Raw genomic sequence first — 21,333 nt, 5'->3', positions numbered from 1 at the left:
GTTTTATTATGATAAAAATAATTTAATAAAATTCAAACCTACTTATGACCATCAACTTACAGCAAGTTTGCTTGGTTGCCATAAAACTAAACTCAGGTTAAGTTCAATAAAAAATTCAGCTTTTTTTAAGAGATATTGAGATGGCTCTTAAAAGAGCCTTTGGTTTTGTATGACTGATATACAGTGGATTTAAGCGCGCTCTCCGCGGATGCGGCGGGCCAGCTGGATGTCTTTGGGCATGATGGTGACTCTCTTGGCGTGGATGGCGCACAAGTTGGTGTCCTCAAACAGACCCACTAAATAAGCCTCGCTCGCCTCCTGCAGAGCCATGACAGCCGAGCTCTGGAAGCGCAGATCAGTCTTGAAATCTTGAGCGATTTCTCTCACCAGGCGCTGGAAGGGCAGTTTGCGAATCAGCAGTTCAGTGGATTTCTGATAACGGCGGATCTCTCTCAGCGCCACGGTACCGGGCCTGTAACGATGAGGCTTCTTAACGCCACCGGTAGCGGGTGCGCTCTTACGGGCGGCTTTAGTGGCCAGCTGCTTCCTCGGGGCTTTACCTCCGGTGGACTTACGAGCGGTCTGCTTAGTTCTTGCCATTGTGTTTCAGTGAAGAAGACGAACAACTGAATAGTTCACTAGAACACAGCGCGTATTTAAGCCCAGGGCTGCCATGCGCTCATTGGATGGCTTTGCTTCAGAAGCATTTGATTGGTTATTGTCAGGCGTCTGTAAATGACAGTTGGCCAATGGCTGTGCGCCTCCTGTTTTCAAAGAAGACACAAGAGTTTGTGGTTCCCGCCCGAACATCCTTTGTTTCTCTTTGAATAGAATAGGCGAAATCAGGTAGGCCTATTAATTTGCACAGCAAAACCCGTGATTGATTTTTAAAATATTATTGATAGTGTAGAGTTGGACTTATGGCACTAATAGTAAAAACTGAGATAAGTACATAGGCCTACTTAACCACGTTGTTTCAATTCTTTGTATTGATATCTATATATCAGTTTAAATATTTTTAGCCATGCTAATAAAACTACACACTTTCATAAAACACTCATTAAATCCTTACAAATAGTGTATTGAGACCAGATAACAATAAAACATTAAACTTATCTAGGAACATGCATTTCCAGTCAGATTTTAAATAATTTAAAAAATACCTCATTGAAAATAAAATGATTTATGAATATAATCTCAGACACTAAAACTTTGGTTTCCTTAAGAAATCCATCTCTCTTTCTCTCTACATATATATAAATACGTATTGTATGGTTGTTGTATAGTTTCTAGCATTGTATTGTACAAGAAATTTACGCAGTCAATTTATGGGCATCCTTCTGCCATTTTTTTCTTTTACTGTTTTATCAAACGAACTTCAATACAAAATCAAATAAAAATAGGACAAATGCAAAAACTCTTTCTTGGAGAAATTGGGTGGCTCTTAAAAGAGCCTTTGGTTTGAAGAGAAGCTTCGGTCAGTCTACTTGGCCTTCGCGGGCTTCTCGGTCTTCTTGGGCAGCAGCACGGCCTGAATGTTGGGCAACACACCGCCCTGAGCGATGGTCACGCCACCCAGAAGCTTGTTCAGCTCCTCGTCATTGCGCACCGCCAGCTGCAGGTGTCGAGGGATGATGCGGGTCTTCTTGTTGTCCCGAGCGGCGTTTCCAGCTAACTCCAGGATCTCAGCGGTCAGATACTCGAGCACAGCGGCCAAATACACCGGAGCTCCGGCACCGACGCGCTGGGCATAGTTGCCTTTGCGGAGGAGCCTGTGAACACGGCCTACGGGGAACTGCAGTCCCGCCCTGGAAGAGCGACTCTTGGCCTTAGCGCGAGCCTTTCCCCCGGTTTTACCTCTTCCACTCATTGTAGCTTACAGTTATTACTCTTCTATTAGGGTCGGAGAGAATAATACTTTCGTTCGAAAGCTGTGTTCTGACTTTAAAAAGAAAGCTCACTAGTCTCCTATTGGCTGGTGTCTGAACACATCATCGAGCCAATCAGTGAACTTCCCTCCAAACCCAACCCCCTTTCTACTATTCTCAATAGTGTTTGCTACTTTTAATGTGTTTGCTACTTTCAATGTACTTCTTTAAGTTTTTAATGGGTCATTAATTTTTTTTCATTTGCACTATTTTGACATTTTTCTATTTATTTAGTATTTATGACTTTGTAAAGCATGTTGAATTACCATTTTTCACTTTACTGTCTGGTTTTTAGCATAGTAATAAATTAAAGTCGCTCTTGAAGAAATGCAGTTTAAAAGTTCACTGGTATGAACATAAACTCTACGAACAGATACTGATTTAATCAAAATGTTTAAATTGTAAATTTAAACGTAAACGTCTCAAATTATTAAACTCAGATTAGGACATTTAGTTCAATTAAGAAATATAAGTAGCTTTTATAAACGTGCCTTTGGGAGAAAAAAACAAAACAAAAAACATTAGGCCTATGTGTGCATCTTGAGATAAAACAATGGCACCGACCTATTTTAAGATATGTTAGTGCAAGTTGCTTACAGTTAAAACAGCTAAAATATGCTGTTTAGTCTGGGACTAGGCTTAAGCCTTCATTGTCTGTGAAACGGGATAAATGTGTGTGCACGTGAACATAAAGGGCCCATGTATTGTCTTCGCGGTAACAATGACTTTCATTGAACAGATGACTGATGAAATAATACTCTTCACTGTGAATTAGTGGGTGGCTCTTAAAAGAGCCTTTTTTTGAGAAAAGAAAAAGAAACAAACAGTAACGTTAGATTTATTTCTTCTTAGGAGCTGCCTTTTTAGGCTTGGCGGCTTTAGGTTTTGCTGCTTTAGGTTTCGCCGTTTTGGGTTTGGCCGCCTTTGCCTTTTTTGGGCTCTTGGCTGCTTTCTTAGGAGTCGCTGGTTTCTTGGCCTTCTTGGGGCTCTTCGTTGCCTTTTTAGCGGCGGGTTTCTTCACCTTCTTCGGGGATTTCTTAGCGGCGGGTTTCTTTGCTGCTGCAGTTTTGGGCTTCTTAACGGCAGCGGGTTTCTTGGCTGCGGGCTTCTTGGCTTTAGGAGCCGCTTTCTTGGCGGGTTTCTTCTTGGTCTCGGTCTGTTTCTTGTTGAGCTTGAAGGAGCCCGAGGCGCCGGTCCCTTTAGTCTGGACCAGGATGTCATTAGTAACGAGACTCTTGACGGCGGTCTTGACGCGGGAGTTGTTCTTCTCCACATCGTATCCCCCGGCAGCGAGCGCTTTCTTCAGGGCGGCGAGGGACACACCGCTCCTCTCTTTAGATGCGGACACAGCCTTGACGATCAGCTCGCGGACGCCTGGGCCCGCTTTCTTGCTTTTAGCTGCTGATTTCTTCTTGGCCGCTTTGGTCGCGGATGCTGGAGCGGTTTCTGCCATGATTTCTCTGAGTGAATCTGGACTCACACAATCTGACTGTGATCGACAATGAACCACAGCGCATTTAACCGCAGCATGAGAACCGCGTAGACTCAACCTGCTCTGTTCAGTGTCTGCTCCTCCACTAACGCCTTTGCTTGTGTTTTCTCCTTTCGTATTTGGAATAAAGCTGGAGTTGTTAAAGAGTTTAATAGAGTAAAAACAACGTACACATCGAGTAGAGAGATTGAACTTTAATTGAAGACTAAAACACGCGACAAGTGAACATTTATTTAAACATCGTTGGATCAAATCCAAAGCGTGCACCGGTAATGAACATGGCTGCGTGTATATTTCATGCAATTTTGTGTATTAACAGTGGTAAACGATGCAGTGTGTCATCCTGGTTTTGAACTAGCACTTTGACAAGGGCTTTAATGTTAGAAAGATCACTGAGGGACTTGTGGAGTGTTTCATTCAGATGTTGTTTTGTGAAGCTTGAAACACACACTCACATCTGTCTGTGTGTGTGACTCTTATGTCTGATGTTTATCTGCAGTTACTATTGCTCCTTATCTCGCTGCTTTATGGCTTTAGAATACCAGAACGAAGCTCAAACTCCGTGCATTTAGCAGGTCAATTCCATGACCATGAGCACACACGCGTTGACGAAGGACTCGGTACTAAACTAAACTTGTCAGGTGAATAACTGTGTGAAGTAAGCCTTAATACAAACACAAGAATTAAAATTTGGTAATTGGATGGTGTGATTAGAACTAATTTTCTCAATTACTGATGCACATTTTTTTAATCAATTTAAATTATTATATGATTACAACATAACTAAGACAAGTTGTTATAAGGATGTTTGCCATATCAGCCATGTTTGCTTAAAGAAATTGTACACTGCTAAAACTGCATGACTTTAGATTATTATTCATACTTTGTGAATTCATTATCTGACTGGTTGCAATATACAATCATGGTTTCATTCTGAGTGGGTTTGAAGTTCTTGTTTAATAATTTAGGGCAAATAAAATGATGTGCATGCAGTGCATTGGTCACAGGAAGCGTTTACAGACACTGATATTGCACCAAAAAGGCAAAAGTTCATTACAGTTTAGAATGTATTCAAAAGATGATGCAATGGTTTAACTGAATTACTGAACACACCAGTTAAACTTAGTCTCTTAAATACACATTATTATTATTATTTATTATTATTATTATTCCTGTATAGTTTTGTTCTGTGTAATTTTTATTTTTTTAAATATTGTTGTGAAGAAAAACACACATTTAAACTACTTGTTAGAATTTTTATTTTTTTAGATCAAGTATCAAAGCTGCCATGTTTGACATTTCCAAATCGAGAGGCAAGTATGCACAGCATTTTAAGAACACACCTTCTAGTCTATGGTTATCTCCAGGTTACTGATAAAATGTGCTTCAGCAAACTGAACAGCAGTCAAGAACAGTTACATGGCTAGAAGGAAACTCCTTTGTGCTGTATTATTATATTTAATTCTGTAGCTCAAAAAGCATTATGCTAGCAACACCAAGGTCATGGGTTCGATTCCCATGGAATGCCTGAACTTATATATATATATAAAAATGTATGCAATGTAAGCTGCTTCGGATAAAATCATCTGCCAAATTATCAACCATCTCTGCCTGAGGTGAACCAAACATAATTAACTGAGCCAAACAGATGCTGTGCAGATTTATTTAAAATAAAAGAACAAATCAAGTTGCATAAAACAAATCAAGACTCAAGGTTAATATTACAGACAGGGAATATATCAAAACAATTTCCAAACATGTTACACCAGACAATTTGCTGTTCATTTGCCAGTTTCTTTTAGAATAAAAGAGATCTGATTTCATTGAATCATTGTGACTTCATTCCTCTGTGACTGTATATTGGTATATGGCATAATCTCATCAGGCTTAACTGTAAAACACAAACACACTTACACATTAACCTTGCAGTGTAAATGAAGACACATACCGGTATACATTTATTGTTTTTACATAAAGTTCATCATTATGACTACAGACTAATGGCTGTAGAACAATTTTCTCTACTATCTGAGAAATGCTACAGAAGCATTTTACTTTACTACTTCCATGTAACTTATAAAATAATTCTGGCTAAATATATTTACAAATGTTCCCTTGTTTATTTCTAAACAATATAAACCTTCTATAAGGACTGAACAATATCGCAAATACATATTGTGATATGCATATCGCAATGGCTTGCAACAACTGAATGCAAAGTTAGGTAAAATCAAAACGTTAGCTTAATGCAGATAGCCAGAGCCGGACAGTAACTGAGTACATTTACTTGAGTACAGTACTTAAGTACAATTTTGAGGGATCTGTACTTTACTCGAGTATCATTTTTGGGGAGTACTCATGACTTTACTCAAGTACATTTGAGAGGCAAATATTGTACTCTTTACTCCACTACATTTCTATCCCTGTGAGTACCCGTTACTTCTTCTAAAAAAAAAAAATAAATAAATAAAAAAAAAGGACAAAAGAAATATCTCGGACACCCTCTCAAATGTGATTGGATTGTGCAGGCGCCACTGATTGGGACAGCCTATCAGCAATCACCTTCAGCTTTCCGCCAAAGTCAATTCCATGGTCAGATTTAGATAAGAGACGAAACCATGGACGAAACAATGGATGAAGACGCAGCAGGTCCATCCCGGGAGCGATATTTTTTTTCCCAGGATGGTAGGGGAAGACTCATGAATATTCATTAGGGAAGTCATCCCTGATTGGTCTTAACCCCAGTGACGGGTAGGTTTAGGGGTGGGGTTCGGGGTAGGTCATCAGACCAATCAGGGATAACTTCCCTAATGAATATTCATGAGTCTTCCCCTACCATCCTGGGAAAAAAAATATTGCATCCCGGGAATGTGCCAAGCCGTGGCCCCACCTCGCCAGACTATTTCAATTTTCTGAACAAGTTAATGATAGTTTTCGCTTCAAGTGTTTGCTGTGTTTACCAATGTAAGCTCTGTGGCAGTAGTAATGTAATATTTAGAAAATGTACTCTTGTACTCTTGATACTCAAGTACTTTTAAAAACAAGTACTTTAGTACTTTTACTTAAGTAGACATCTGACTGTAGTACTTTTACTTGTACTTGAGTAAAATTTAGCAAGGGGTATCTGTACTTTTACTCAAGTAATGTAGCTGTGTACTTTGTCCGCCTCTGTATATACATAATGTTAAAAACCCAATGCGGTACTCGCACGCACACAAAGCGGTTTCTCAGACAGCGCACAATCCCGAATTCAGTTCTCTTCCACAGCTCATATGGCCAAATACACAAAAAATTACGTCAAAAGGCCAGTCTTGGTGAGTATTCATGTGCTAAGTGTGTATCAGTATACTGGATCCATGCATTAGGTCTTAAAGTGATAGCAGCCTATAACCTGCTGTTGACTGTGTCATTAATGTTCATCAAACAACAAAAAACAAAGAGAAAAATCACTCACTGTTCTTGACTGAAGAATGTTTCTAACTTAGGAGTGTTTATTTTACAGTAAAGCCTCAGCAGTTTTATTTTTACATTTGATTATTCAACTTCTGTTTTGTGCTTTATTTTTACATTTGATTATTCAACTTCTGTTTTGTGCTTTATTGTTTCGTATATCACATTATTTAACAAGTGATTGCATATCACACTTTTCTGCATTATTGAATAGCCCTGGTGGACTCATAGAACAAATGCACACACAAACTTGAGATACTGTATTGTTTGTTAATAAAACTGACAGAGCATTCAACAAATTCAACAGTCACACTGAAAGAAAGGAGATCTCACCATGAACTCTGAAGCATTTGACAGCCAATATGATGGACACGAGCAGAAACATGAAGGCTGCCAGTAGAAAACTGAGAAGTTTGGGGACTGAGATTGAAGCTTCTGGAAAAACAAACTGACAAAGTTATACACAAACAAGAAAACATGAAAGCATTGCACTCTCTTATGCATTTACAAATATGCGCTGATGCATTTTCACCTTTTACAGAGATCCAAATGCAGGGTGACTGTCCTCTCTCTGTTTTACAGTAGTAGAAACCCTCATGTGACTTTGAGACAGTGATGCTCATCTCTCCTGTCGTCTGATTCTGGATCAGTGATCCGTCTTTATAGAAATCAGCACTGAGGATCGGGGAGTTTTTAGATCGATGTAAACAGTGTAGAGTCAGAGTCTCTCCCTCAATCACAGGATTATCAGAACTCTCCAGAATCACCTCACCGTCTACAAACACAAGAAATGTGTGCAAGCTGTAAAATTGTTAACTATCTTTGGCATATGCTGATAAAATCAACCAAAACATGAGAACAAACAAACAAATGCTTTAAAAAAAAAAAAAAAATGGTTCAACAAAAGAGAAAAAAGATGCACTCACATACAATAATTTATGAACAGGTGCTGGAGCAAAGCATTAAGTGTAAAAACACAAAATGCATATTTAAAAACACTTTATAAAATAGAGAGTTTCAGTCCTTGATTCTGATTGGCTAAGCTGTGTTCGAAGCCATTGTAAATTACACTACAAACATAAATAAATGAAATAAATATTTTTATGGACTATGCCATAAAAAGAGTGTTCGGCGTCTTGCCTAACAGTGTCCCTTAGCTGTTCTAAATTCACTGTAAACCACGGCTTCACAGAGCTTGTTGCTTTACTCTAATACACCTCCAGCCTGGAAATCCAGACCTAAATCTGAAAGATTAATGGTCTGGCATCGACTAATGTGAATCGGCCAGCTCGAGGGGCGGCATCAAGCATGCATTTGAAAATCTCACTGCACGCAATTGGATAACACTACGACCAATCACAACAATAAACCCCATACGCTTAGCTACCAGCGGGGCTAACTGGTAGATTAGACTCTTGCCGTATCCGGTCAGCAAAACAGCAAAAACGCCCTTCTTGCAAAGGAACGATTTGAGTGGCGTCTTCTATTCCTCTTTTAGATAAAAAGCCAAGTCTGACTCGTTCATTGTAGCGGCCAAAGCCGTTTCAAACAACTGGTGTTCATCCATAGCCATCTTGCAATGTTTACTAATGACTTCGACATCGTCATCTGTTCAGCTCGCCTCTGGCCCACCTATATCAGATAACCCGATGTGATTGGTGCAGCTCGAATACAAGGGCATATTTAATGAGCATCATTACTCGACACCAGAGTAAACTCGCTGAGCAAATTTAACTTGTGCTCTCGCGAGAACTCTGGATTTAGAGGTTATAACACCTCAAGAACTGAGCACAAAAAAGACCAAAAAATAGACAAAAGAACCAATCAAAACCATGAGCTTTAACCTGGTTTGTGAATGTACATTTCTGTTATTTATTTGTTATTCTTTGACAGGTTTTTTATTTTGGCATTGCCCCTTCTGAAGTCTTTGTTTCCTTCCTAAAGCCCTATTCACACTGGATTAGTATTATCTGGGGACCACATGTGATTTAGAAATTACCACCCACATCTGAATTTCGTGTGGCGCATTCGCAGGGGATAAGTGAAGCCTGTGATTTTACTTGAATTCACTGACTTGTCTCCCGGATATGATGTCAATAGGCTATTGCTTGGAAATGTCTTGTTGTTATAGGTCTAGCTGTATGATATAACAAACAGAAGAACGTTCCTTACTGCATGCTGCTATAATGACATTTATCTCCATCTAATCATTCTTTTTGTTTTTGCTCTTCTGATGGTTTTCAGCTTTCTCTTTATGCAATTTGTATAGTTGTATGGTGTATAGCGATATGACCCAGCACCCAAAATCAAAACACTCCAACGCATCCTCCATTCTTCACGAAAGATGGATAAAAAAGTGCATGCACAGGAAACAAAAACCTTGAAAAAATTATATACGACCCCGCCAAATCACAGAGATGCCGATTCGCGCAGGACTAATATTATCACAGGTGTTCGGCGAAATATGGTCGGTCATTTGCGGGATAATTTTTAATTTACAAATTACAGACATGGCCGATTCACACGGGATTAAGATCACAGACAACCTCCGCAATTACAAATGACTAGAGGTCACCAGGTAATACTTATCCCATGCGAATAGGGCTTATTTGTATTCTGTAAGTAAACTGTTATATGTTAAGAGCCTTTGAATAAAGGTGTTAAAAAGGATCTTGTTGTTGTGGTGCTGTGGCACGACCCAGACAAAGGCTCTTCAAAACATTAATTTTGTTACATTCTGTTAAGAAAAGAACCCAGACACTCAGGACATAACAATAGTCAGAAAACATCACCTGTACTTGTGTAACACTGATATTAGAGTATATTTGTGAAAAATGATGGTTTCCCAATGCATGCATATAGTTTCTATGTGTTAAGGTCACAAAATACATGAAGATTATTTCTTAGTTCCAAAAACAAGAGGAGCTTCTTCAAAACAGATCTATTCTCCATTGCATTTACAGAAGTACAGTGGTCACAACTTGACCTTTTTCTTTTTATTTTAATCAATAAATAATGCTTGAAAGAGGAGATATGCCTTCTGACTGCCTCCTCTAAAGGACATTTATTTTGACTCTGTCTGACCAAGGGCAAACTATAACATCCAAGCTTTCACAGTACACTGCACTGTAAAAATAAAAGGTGCCTTGAGGAACCTTTTGGGGTTCTTCACTTCGCCACACCGGCGGAACCGTCTGTAGATCCTCTAGGCACCCTTTAAAAAGGGCCGGTTCTCTGAGGAACCACACAGGTTTCCTGAGGAACTCTTATATGAAGCACTGTGTGGAACCACTGTGGGTGCCTCCAGGAACCAAATTTCATTTTTTTTAAATATTTAATTTCATGTTGTTACTATGGTTACCTTTGACATCTATTATAATAAACAAATTGAACCAAATACAAAATAAGAATTGTTTATTACATATTTGATATTCAATTTTATACATACACTTCCATGCACATGGGGAAAAAAGCTAACTACAGATTAATATCAATGAATACACAAAAAAAATAGTATAATACATAAGCAACATGAATAATCAACCATGTATATACAATAGATAAACAAGAAAAGACATCTCAACAAAATGCATGGAAACACATATGTTCCACGAAATAAATCAATGTAAATAAAATTACATTTGAACTAATTAAAAACGTCCATCATACTTATCTTTAAAACATTTGTGTTTCAGTCCGATGGTAAGTCTGACATCACTGTTTCCAAGTCCAAAAGCTCTATCAGATGCCAAAAACAAACAACAGTGCTAATATACACTCATTGTGCTGTAACCTTTATCTCTATACTGAAATCTCAGATTGTTAGTTGTAGTGGCTATTTGTCCATAAACTTAAACAAAACTAATAATGCCAAACTTCTCAAATGGCCACTGAGGCTACGTCATGGGTTAGGCTTTACGCATGGTTAGAGGTACCAAAATAAACTAATGTCCATAGCAAAAGATGAGTTCGAGGAGGTTTATTCACACATATAAGCAAGCTCACAGACATTTCCTGCTGCCTCTCTCACGCTGTGGTAAAAAACCATATGCCCTCGCAGCCCTCCTGGTTCCTCCCACCTTGACCTATTTATGCAAATTAACATAGCACCACGTGACCAATAAACGACAATGTAAATAAACAAGAAAATAAGCATAAATGCAAAATAAAGCAAGTTAACTTTTAGCAAGAAAAGAAAATAAATAAGACTATAACTTAAGCCAAAAATAAACAAAGTGCAAAATAGCTCCAACAACCCAGCCCCTAATTGGGACGTAATTTACCCACAATTAATCTTAGCTTTTAGCACAAAGGAGCTATTTCCTGATTATAACCTAAACATTAAGCTTGAATCTTGCATCTTCAGATTTTCCATGCCTGCAAAAAACAAATAGATAGAAAACAGAGATAGGAGTGAGAATGAAATGCATAGTCAATTGTTAGTCTCCAAGAGAAGACAGAGCTTGGTTATTGGTCTGTCCAGGATGCTGGTCTTCGTTTGGACCTTCACAGAGCGGACCAGTCCTCTTGAGTCAGCTGTGGTACTTAAAACTCTGCCCATCATCCATGAGCCTCTTGGAGCTGTAGCATCAGCGATTACAACAATATCTCCTGGGATGAAGTTTCTTTTTTGCTTTGTCCATTTTTGTCTTTCTTGCATTACAAGCAAATACTCTGATATCCACCTTTTCCAGAAAAGCTCCGCAACGTACTGCACTTGCCTCCATCTCCTCTTAATGTACAGGTCAGATTTTTCGAACAGACCTGGTGGCAGAATGGGCTTGCCTTTCAGCAGGAGAATGTGATTTGGAGTGAGCGCTTCCAAGTCATTGGGATCTTCTGAGACCTTAGTTATTGGCCGGTCATTGAGTATTGCTTCTACCTCACAAAATAGTGTTTGCAGGCCTTCCTCGTCCAGCAGTTGATGTCCAACGACAGAGGTAAGTACGCTGCGCACAGAGCGAATCAGACGCTCCCAAACGCCACCTTGGTGAGATGCAGCTGGGGTGTTAAAACTCCACGTCACTCCTTCCTGCACAAAAGTCCTTTCAATTTCAGAGTGATTTAAAGCAGCCAGAGCCTGCCTCAGCTCCTTCTTCGCACCAACAAAATTTGTGCCGTTATCTGACCTCATACTTGTCACAGGTCCTCTTCTGCAGATAAATCTTCGCACAGCATTGATGCAGGAGTCTGTGTCGAGGGAGTTCGCCACCTCCAGATGTATTGCGCGGCTGCTCAGACAGGTAAATATCACTCCATATCGCTTCAGCACAGTTCTCCCTCTCCTCACATCCAGTGGTCCAAAATAGTCCACTCCCGCATTTGTAAAGGGTGCGTTATCAGGCACAACTCGTTCCTCTGGTAAATCGGACATCTTCTGTTCTCCAAGTTTTCCTCTGTACCTTCTGCACACTGTACATTGTGAGAGAATCTTCCTGGCCGCAGAGTTGGCATTAATAATCCAATACTTCTGTCTCAATCTGTGCAGCATGTGATTGCGTCCAGCATGTCCAAGTTGGTAATGGATGTAACGTAATATGAGCTGGGAAACATGCAGATCCTTCGACAGAATCACAGGATGTTTTACCTCCAACGGCAGGGCAGATTTAGACAGGCGTCCACCAACTCTGAGAATGCCATCTTTGATGAAGGGGTCGAGGCGATACAGAGGGCTGTCTTTGGAAACAGTCTTTGGGTCGTGTTTTAGTGAGGAAATTTCAGTGCTGAATCTTTGGTTTTGTGCAAACTGAATTATTGCCTTTTCGGCTTCCTCCAAGCGCTCTGGTGTCAAGCTGGATCTTCCAAGTGCGGCTTTGAATTTTTTAAGCTCCTTTTCCACATTTTCATTCTGCTTGACCACATATTCTTTCCTCTTTCGGCTCAAAAGTAAAAGTCTTTCTTTCAGCTCCAACAACCAGGCCACTGATGTTTTAAGCTTTCTCCAGGATGAGAAATAGTGAATGAGCCGACTGAGGGGATTGTCACTGTGTGTTGTAACAGCATTCACTTTAAGTTCCCTTTTTACCTCTGGATCATCAGATGGGATGGAGGAGGAGTCCAAGTCGAGTTTTGGCCATTCGGTGGAAGACAAATGCAAAAAGTCTGGTCCTTTTAGCCATTTTCCTTTCCCAAACTCCTGAGCTCTTAGTCCTCGAGATGCTTCATCTGCAGGATTATCTTTGGTGTTTACATACCTCCACTGATCTTTGTCCGTGGCTTCTCTTATAGTGCTGACACGGTTGGCAACATATGTGTGAAAGCGCTTTGTTTCATTGAAGATGTACTTGAGAACAGTAGTGCTATCAGTCCAGAAAAATGACCTTTGCAATGGCAACTGTAGCTCCTTCAACAGCATTGTGTTCACTCGAACCGCAAGCACAGCTGCAGCAAGCTCAAGGCGTGGGATGGTTAGTTGCTTTAGAGGAGCAACACGAGCCTTGCCTGTGATGAATGAAACATGCACACTGTCAGTACTCTCCAATCTCAAGTATGAAACAGTGCCGTATCCTGATTGACTGGCATCTGAAAAATTATGCAGTTCTGCTTTCACTTGTGTTCCAAAGTTCTTGGGTTTAATGCACCGTTCCACTTTAAATCCACTCATATGCTGAAGTTCAGAGAGCCACTCAGACCAATGTCTGGAGACGGCACTGGGGATTGGCTCATCCCATTTGAAGTTCATTCTACACAACTCCTGTAACAGTAACTTGGCAGGGATTATGAAAGGAGACAGAAAACCCAGTGGATCATAGAGAGAGCTCACCACAGAGAGGATGCCCCTCCTGGTGTGTGGACGTTCCTGCACTGCCGTCCTGAAGCTGAACGTGTCTCCTTGAACACACCATTGCATCCCCAGAGCTCTTTCCACAGGGAGTTGGTCCCTGTCCAAATCCATGTTCTCCAAACCCACTGCTCTGATATTGATGGGAATAAGTGCAAACACATTTTGGCTATTTGTGACCCACTTTTGGAGATGGAAGCCACCTTTTTTACAGAGAGATGTTAGTCCATGTATGAGCTTCACTGCATCTTCCTCTGTCACAGTGGACTTGAGACAGTCATCCACATAGAAATTTGTTTTGACTGTGCTGAGGACGTCGGGTGAGTATTGCAGTGCATTATCCTCAGCAGTTCTTCTCAGTGCATAGTTTGAACAGCTTGGAGAGGATACAGCTCCAAACAAATGCACGCACATCCTGTATTCCTCTGGCTCCGTTGTAGCGTCTCCATTGGGCCACCATAAAAAGCGCAAGAAGTTGACATGCTTGTGTGGGACCCGGACCTGATGGAACATGGCGTTGATGTCAGCCATAACAGCGATGGGCTCTTCTCTAAACCGGAGGAGGACACCAATAAGCGTGTTAGTGAAGTCTGGGCCCTGCAGGAGCTGGCTGTTTAATGATGTACCTTTGTAAGTACAGCCGCAATCGAACACAACACGCAATTTACCTTTGGTTGGGTGATGTACACCATGGTGGGGAATGTACCACACCTTTCCTTGTTTTGGAGTGGGCTCATTTGTGGGAACCTTTTCTGCATATCCTTGCTCCAACATGTTGTTGAGGAAATCAATGTATTGAGCTTTGAATGAAATATCTCTGTTAAATCTCCTCTTCAGGCTTTGGAGTCTTTGTAATGCAATGCAGCGATTATTTGGCAAAACAGGATCTTCAACTCTGAAAGGTAAGTCAATGCAATAATGTTCATTGTTAAGCACTGTTGTATCCTTCACAATTTTCATGAATTGAATGTCTTCTCTTGACATCTCAAGTTGTTCATCATATGTTCTTTCAGCAAAGCCATGATTGTACTGCTGCATCAACATATTTTCCAAGTGCTCCACAGATATATGATTAGCAGTTACAACAGTGCATCCTGATTTGACACCAGTACCTCCAGAGTCTCCAACACGAAGAGGCCCGTTTATGACCCAGCCAACTCTGGTCCTCACTGCATACGGTCCACCACATTGACTGTTTATTAGTTCCCATGGCTCCAAAACTTTGGGACAGTCAGTTCCAATGAGCAAGTCCACATCTGCATCTACTTCATGTAGCCTAATGCTACTCAAATACGCCCACTTGGCAACATCATCCTGACATGGCACATTGACTTTGGATACAGGCATTTCTGTTTGTGTCAGAACAGATGGCAGCTCAATAAAATCCTCGGTGTCAAAACCAGACACCTCCAGACCAATTATCACAGTGGTATTAATGGTTTTAGTCTGTCCCATTGTCCTTAATAGTATGTTACAGTTTTTACCTGATACTCCCAGCCTTTCAGCCAGACTTGCAGTGCAGAAGGTACCAGAGCTCCCAGGGTCCAAGAAAGCGTAAGTGTGCACAACTTTATTACTTTTCTGACTTTTCACCTGCACAGCCACAATGGAGAAAACAGCAGTATCCTCTTCACCAGCCCCAATATGACCACACGTCTGCTGCTGCTCGGGTACAATGCTCACAGTTTCTTTGGAGGTTATCCTTGAAGTATCCTCCTTCTCCACATGCAGGACAGATGGGTGTTTCCTGTGACACACTTCACAATCCAGACGACTCCTACAGTCTTTGCTTGTGTGTCCATATTTCAAGCACCCAAAACAAACACCTTTCTCCTTTAGAAAGTGAATCTTGTCCTGTTGTGTCTTTCTTCTAAACTGAAAGCATTTTTCCAGAGTGTGATTGGTGAAATGGCAGAACAGACATTTGAGCTGGTTACTGTGAGCTGTTAAGTTTTCCTTTTCTTTATGTCCGTCCTTTATTGCATTGATGCTGGTGGCAAAGGTACCACTTTTCCTTTTCTGCTTAACTTGAGTGGATAGCTTTGTGTGGCTGGCTGGGGAAACATCATTAATATTTCCAAACAGCGGGTCTGAAACAATTTTGACTTGTTTTTCAATAAAATTTACAAAATCAACAAACACTGCTCTGCTTCCAGTTTGTTCCAGTATGTCACATGCCACATTTCTCCACTTTTCCCTCAGTTTGTATGGGAGTTTCATTAGGATTGTCCTGAGGTTAGCTGGCATGTCCAACTCCATGTACTTTATATGATGTACTATATTGGAGCAACCTCGAAGGAACAAAGCAAATGACTGCAGAGCGTTAACATCCTCAGGTTTTATTGAGGGCCAGTTGTTGATTTTGTCCATATAAGCAGAAGAGATTTTGTGTTCACTGCCAAAATGTTCAATCAAAAGTGTTTTTGCTCTTTGGTAACCCGGTTCAGAGGGCAGATGCTGACAACTTCTTACAATGTCTCTTGGTTGCCCCCTAGTGTACTGTTCTAGGAAGTACAAACAATCACTGAAATTTTGAGTTTTATCCTCAATACAATTTTCAAAGGCTCTGAGAAAAGATTTGAAATACAGGGGATCACCATCAAATACAGGTATATTTCTCATAGGCAGAGCAGAGGCTGTGTTTTGTTGGACCAACAGGGCAGTAATTTCATTTTGACGCTGCATGATGTTCAAAATGTCCAGAGAGTTGGTGGATTGATTATTATCATGAGCATTTTGCAAAACCAGTGGTCGTGTACTTTGTCTTTGAGAAACAGGAATGACATTAGGTATGGGTGGTTGTATTACAACATGTTTGGGTTTAACACCAACAGGGACAGAATTTAATAAACGACTGGAGGAAGGTTCAGAGTTTTCATTGGTGGGCACAAAACGTTCAGCATTTGGATTTAGTTCATATTTTCCTGGAATTTCTGACCTTTCCAAGTAAGAGTTCATGCCATCTGATGTTGTAGATGCACATTTTGACACTTTAGAGCCACACTTTGAATTTATTTCCAGAACCTTCAATTTTGCATTTGTCACCTTTAATTCTGCCTCCAGAGCAAGTTGTTCCTTTTCTCTCCTTAAACGTTCCCGTTTCTTCCGTAATTCCTCTTGGTCCTTTTCCTGTTTCCTTCTTAATTCCTCTTGTTCAAGTCTTATTTGTTCCTCCTGCGCCTCCAAAATGTGCTTTTGTTTTAGAGCAGCCATGCGCTCCTGTAATGCTGCTTTATCTGCTTGCGCTAATATTTTTGCAGATGCACTAGATGAAGTTCTTGACAGTTTAGAGCCAGCTTTTGAGCGCGCTGCAGAACCTTTATTGGATACACTGTCCTCAGGCCTAATATCAGTTTGATTATCAGGTGGTTTGATTGGAAGTTCATATAAATGGCCTGCATTTGATAACCACCCTTTGACATCATCAATAAAGTTTGAAAACAGATTTTCCTTTTGTTCAAAATATTTATCTTGTTTTTCCTTTTCATCCTGAGGTATGTTCAGTGACACAAATGACAAATGATGTTGTTTTGCCTCATTAACACATGTTATCATTTGATCCAAAAGAGACTTGACTGCATCAATATTGTCTGCAGAATGCATCAATTTATCCATTTGATTCATGCACAATTTGGCTTGTCTGCATTTCGTCGATCTCTTTTCCTGACACGTTTGCATGAAAAACATCATTCCTTTAGCAGTAAAACTTGTGCGCCTCCTTATCGAAAGCGCCATGTCACTTGTGGCTTTGGATGCAACGTCAGACATTTTCACTTTCTATTGATGTTGGCCAGGTGCACACACAGTTATTTGCAAAGGTTGAATAAAGCACGTACCTTGCGGAACTTTGTTTGCAGCGGTGGTTGCCTTTGCGCACGGAGTTGAATGCGCGCAGTGATTGTTGTTGCGCGCGGCCGTGCGCGTCACCTGTGAAGGCTTTGGGCCAGCTTTTGCGAATCCAATTGCAACAAACATCAATCCTCCACTCCGTAAATGCAGCTCCAGCGCTCCAGTAGCGTCACCGTTATCCAGTACGGTGTCCAGGAAGCTTTACACTGTCGGATGGGTCGGATTACTTGACGTTTGCGCTGTATCTAGCCCGCGCCTCCGCCACTCCTAGGCCCAGCGTTGTCTCGAGCATCCAGGTGAGTAATCCACTTTCAAAAGGATAATCCAGCAAACAACGAGTCCAATTTCCAGGTAAACCAACGATATACATCCAGGGGCGGGTTTTTTACTTAATGTAGTGGCTATTTGTCCATAAACTTAAACAAAACTAATAATGCCAAACTTCTCAAATGGCCACTGAGGCTACGTCATGGGTTAGGCTTTACGCATGGTTAGAGGTACCAAAATAAACTAATGTCCATAGCAAAAGATGAGTTCGAGGAGGTTTATTCACACATATAAGCAAGCTCACAGACATTTCCTGCTGCCTCTCTCACGCTGTGGTAAAAAACCATATGCCCTCGCAGCCCTCCTGGTTCCTCCCACCTTGACCTATTTATGCAAATTAACATAGCACCACGTGACCAATAAACGACAATGTAAATAAACAAGAAAATAAGCATAAATGCAAAATAAAGCAAGTTAACTTTTAGCAAGAAAAGAAAATAAATAAGACTATAACTTAAGCCAAAAATAAACAAAGTGCAAAATAGCTCCAACATTAGTTATTCAGCTATTTTGAATCATAAAATGTTGAAGTCTGGGATGCCATTTGACTGGAGACTGTAATGTACACTATGGCTTTTGAAAATCTTAAATGTGTGACTTGAATCAACAGTGTTCATAAATGGTTGTTGAGTATTCTCATGAAACAAGATAGAGGAAGTAGAAGTAGAGGCTTCGACCTGGAAACAGAGTTAAGGTGCAGTAAAATGATCTGTTGTTCTGTGAATGTTCACTGGTGAATTCCAGTCATTTCAATAAGAATCCACACGATCAGCAATTTCGTTTGTGGTCAAAAATGTCACTATGGGACCAAGTTGGTGTGAGGTACTTAACGAGTTAGAAAAGTGAAAAGGTACAGCATCGTTTTCCGTTTGTTTTTCTTCTTTTCTGGTGGATGGTCCAGACACTTCAATGATTTTCAGGTCTACAGGAGGATTTTTATTCTTGATCAAACTTGTATTTCAGCTTACTGAGATCCCTGCAAAGTACAAAATTTACTGTTAGTATTGTTATTAAAGTGATAGTTGTGAAATTTAAATAATTTCCTCAGCCTTGTGACGTTCCAAACCTGTTTGACTTTCTGTCTGTGGAACCCAAAAGCAGATCTCAGGCATAATGCAACCCCAGTCACCATTCAGTTTCACTGCATGAAACACAAGAAGAAAACAAATGTGTAAATCAATCATGAAACCATTCTTATGTACACTTGTCTAGTTCAATTCAATGCAACAATTTATGTAAAAATGGTTAAGCTCCAAAAATGTCCCAGAAAAGATCCTAAAAATAATCAATGAGTTCACAACTCATGTGTTATGGGTTGTGTTGCAAGTCTTCTGAAGCCTAATAGCTTTTTCCTTTTTTTTTTTTTTTTTTTTTTGTCGAAAAAGACTAAACTTGAAGTTATAATTCAGAGTTAAAATGTCTATAGCATTTTTTGTGAATCAAACCTGTGATATTATTTTTCTGAGTAACATGAATGAGATTTGAGATCATGAGAAAAGATTTTAAGAGAGTAACTGATTAAAAAACACAAGTACACAGTCAAACAATACAATTGCACACAGAGAAAGTTCATAGTAATAAAGTACAGCATGTGATGCAGGTAACTTACTGTAATTCAATGTTGCCACTGAAATGTTCAGATTATTTTAGAAATGTAATGGTTGTTCTGGGGAAACAAAAGAACAAAGCTGATTATTCACAACATAATATTTATTGACCAGTAAATGGCTTTAAAATGGTATTTGAGAGAATGAGGGCACCTGTAGTAAGTAAAGTTAGGCTAAACAAAAACAGAGCAAACTATAACCTGTTTTTGTTATTAATAACAAACGCCAAGAATCAGAGAATTTTCTAAATTAGTTAGGCTATATCAGCAATTTGAAGACACAGTTGTACAAAATATGTTGAATTGAATGACTAAATCAATCTAAGACAATAAGTCAATCATTTCCATTTGTTCATTCGATCAACAGTTAGCATCGCGGCTAAAACCTTCATACCAGATACTGTGCCATAAACGAGTGGTAAACACTGTAAAAACGTAGTAATGTATAATAAATTTAGTTTATATATATGTGTGTTTAAATATATAGTGAGTAGACTCTGTATTTATATTTATTTGGCGAGTTTACAAACCTTGTAATGGAGAGCCGAACAAACGGCGGAAGCTTTGATGAGAGGAGCCGTTACTTTCCTGATGACGATCAGCTGAGCTTTGTTGCGCGCGAGCAGCGCGAGCATCACTGAAGCGACGACAGCTGAGGAATAGCAGCAGTTTCGTGACAGAATAATACTTTTCTCCTCCTGCTTCTTCTTCTTCATATAATATTATTATTATTATTTAGTGTTGTTGTTTAAGGTTTAAATTATTTAATAAAATAGGCCTATACTAAATATATGTAAGCTACCCAAGTGAAAAAGACTAGGTTACTGTTAAATGTATTAAAAATGCATTAAAGTATATTTGTATTGTAGGTCTACTAAAAACACACTCAAGTACATTTTTAATACATTTAATAGTACATCTTTTTCACCTGGGTATGTATCCTGAATCAAACTTGCCTATAATAATAATAATAATAATAATAATAAAAATGCATTAAAGTATATTTGTATTGTAGGTCTACTAAAAACACACTCAAGTACATTTTTAATACATTTAATAGTACGTCTTTTTCACCTGGGTATGTATACTGAATCAAACTTAAGTAGCCTATAATAATAATAATAATAATAGGATAATAATAATAATAACAGAATAATAATCTAATTCAGGCCTCACTGAACCATTGGGTTCCTCCAGATGCTGGCTTTAACTTAAGAGATCTTCCAGGAACCACTTAAATGTTAAAAGATCTTCCAATAACCCTTCTATCGCATTCAAGTTCCTCTATTTTCCCCCAAAGCACTTCGAGGTCTCATAGTAATGAAAAGGTGACTCCAGAACCTCTGAAGTAAATACAAAGTGCTTAAAGGATCCCATAAGTTCCAGCAAGAACCTCAAAGATTGTCAATGCTCTTCCAGCTATACCCTTCTATAGGAAAAAGAGCTTTGAGGCACCAAAATTACATTTTGAAGTTCCTTGAGTATCCAATAGGATACTTGAGGCTCCTTTAGTTTTTACAGTGTGGTTACAAGTCATCTTTTGATAACATGAAGAGAAGGCCAACTGAAAATGTCTTGAGGACATAGGCTATAAGTCTACCTGTCCTGCACATTGAGACTTTGAGTATACTTTCTGTGAACTAAAATAGCCTCATATTCTCTGTCACAGTGTCACCATCGCTGATTGGACCAACGTCTGTTTGCGAAATCTAGAACATAAACTGAATTGGAACATGATAGTAGTGTGTGCTACTATTTGTGAAAAGCAGTAAAAACATAAATGCAAACTAAGCACACATTTGCCTGGTTATCTAATGTCTTTGTGGGCTCATGATTGTCACAGTGAGGAAAAGATAAACTTACTCACCTGATACTGTCAGTGTAACTCCATCACTGATCT

At 39.7% G+C, this 21,333-nt stretch overlaps 4 protein-coding genes across 4 annotated transcripts in view; all 4 read right to left on the bottom strand.

Moving 5' to 3' along the window:
- Nucleotides 1–21,333, bottom strand: part of LOC307156321 (immunoglobulin superfamily member 1-like) — a gene marked incomplete at its 5' end in the record, with an annotated part of 516,462 nt that overhangs the window by 138,599 nt on the left and 356,530 nt on the right. The window lies entirely within an intron of this gene.
- Nucleotides 180–604, bottom strand: LOC307155410 (histone H3.2). Its single transcript, XM_079866012.1, has one exon. The coding sequence runs from the start codon at nt 598–600 to the stop codon at nt 190–192; it is 411 nt and encodes a 136-aa protein (XP_079722138.1). The 5' UTR covers nt 601–604; the 3' UTR covers nt 180–189.
- On the bottom strand, nt 1,459–1,870 carry LOC307155416 (histone H2A-like; the record flags this gene model as incomplete). The annotated part of the gene is made up of 1 exon (XM_079866017.1): nt 1,459–1,870. One exon carries the CDS (start codon nt 1,868–1,870, stop codon nt 1,484–1,486), a length of 387 nt encoding a protein of 128 aa, XP_079722143.1. The 3' UTR covers nt 1,459–1,483.
- LOC307155408 (histone H1-like) lies at nt 2,767–3,397 on the bottom strand (the record flags this gene model as incomplete). Its single annotated transcript, XM_079866010.1, has 1 exon — nt 2,767–3,397. Exon 1 carries the CDS (start codon nt 3,379–3,381, stop codon nt 2,767–2,769), a length of 615 nt encoding a protein of 204 aa, XP_079722136.1. The 5' UTR covers nt 3,382–3,397.

The sequence above is a fragment of the Squalius cephalus genome (genome assembly GCF_949319135.1).
Source record: "Squalius cephalus genome assembly, chromosome: 3".
NCBI lineage: Eukaryota > Metazoa > Chordata > Actinopteri > Cypriniformes > Leuciscidae > Squalius > Squalius cephalus.
This window is presented reverse-complemented; position numbering and strand designations above follow the sequence as displayed.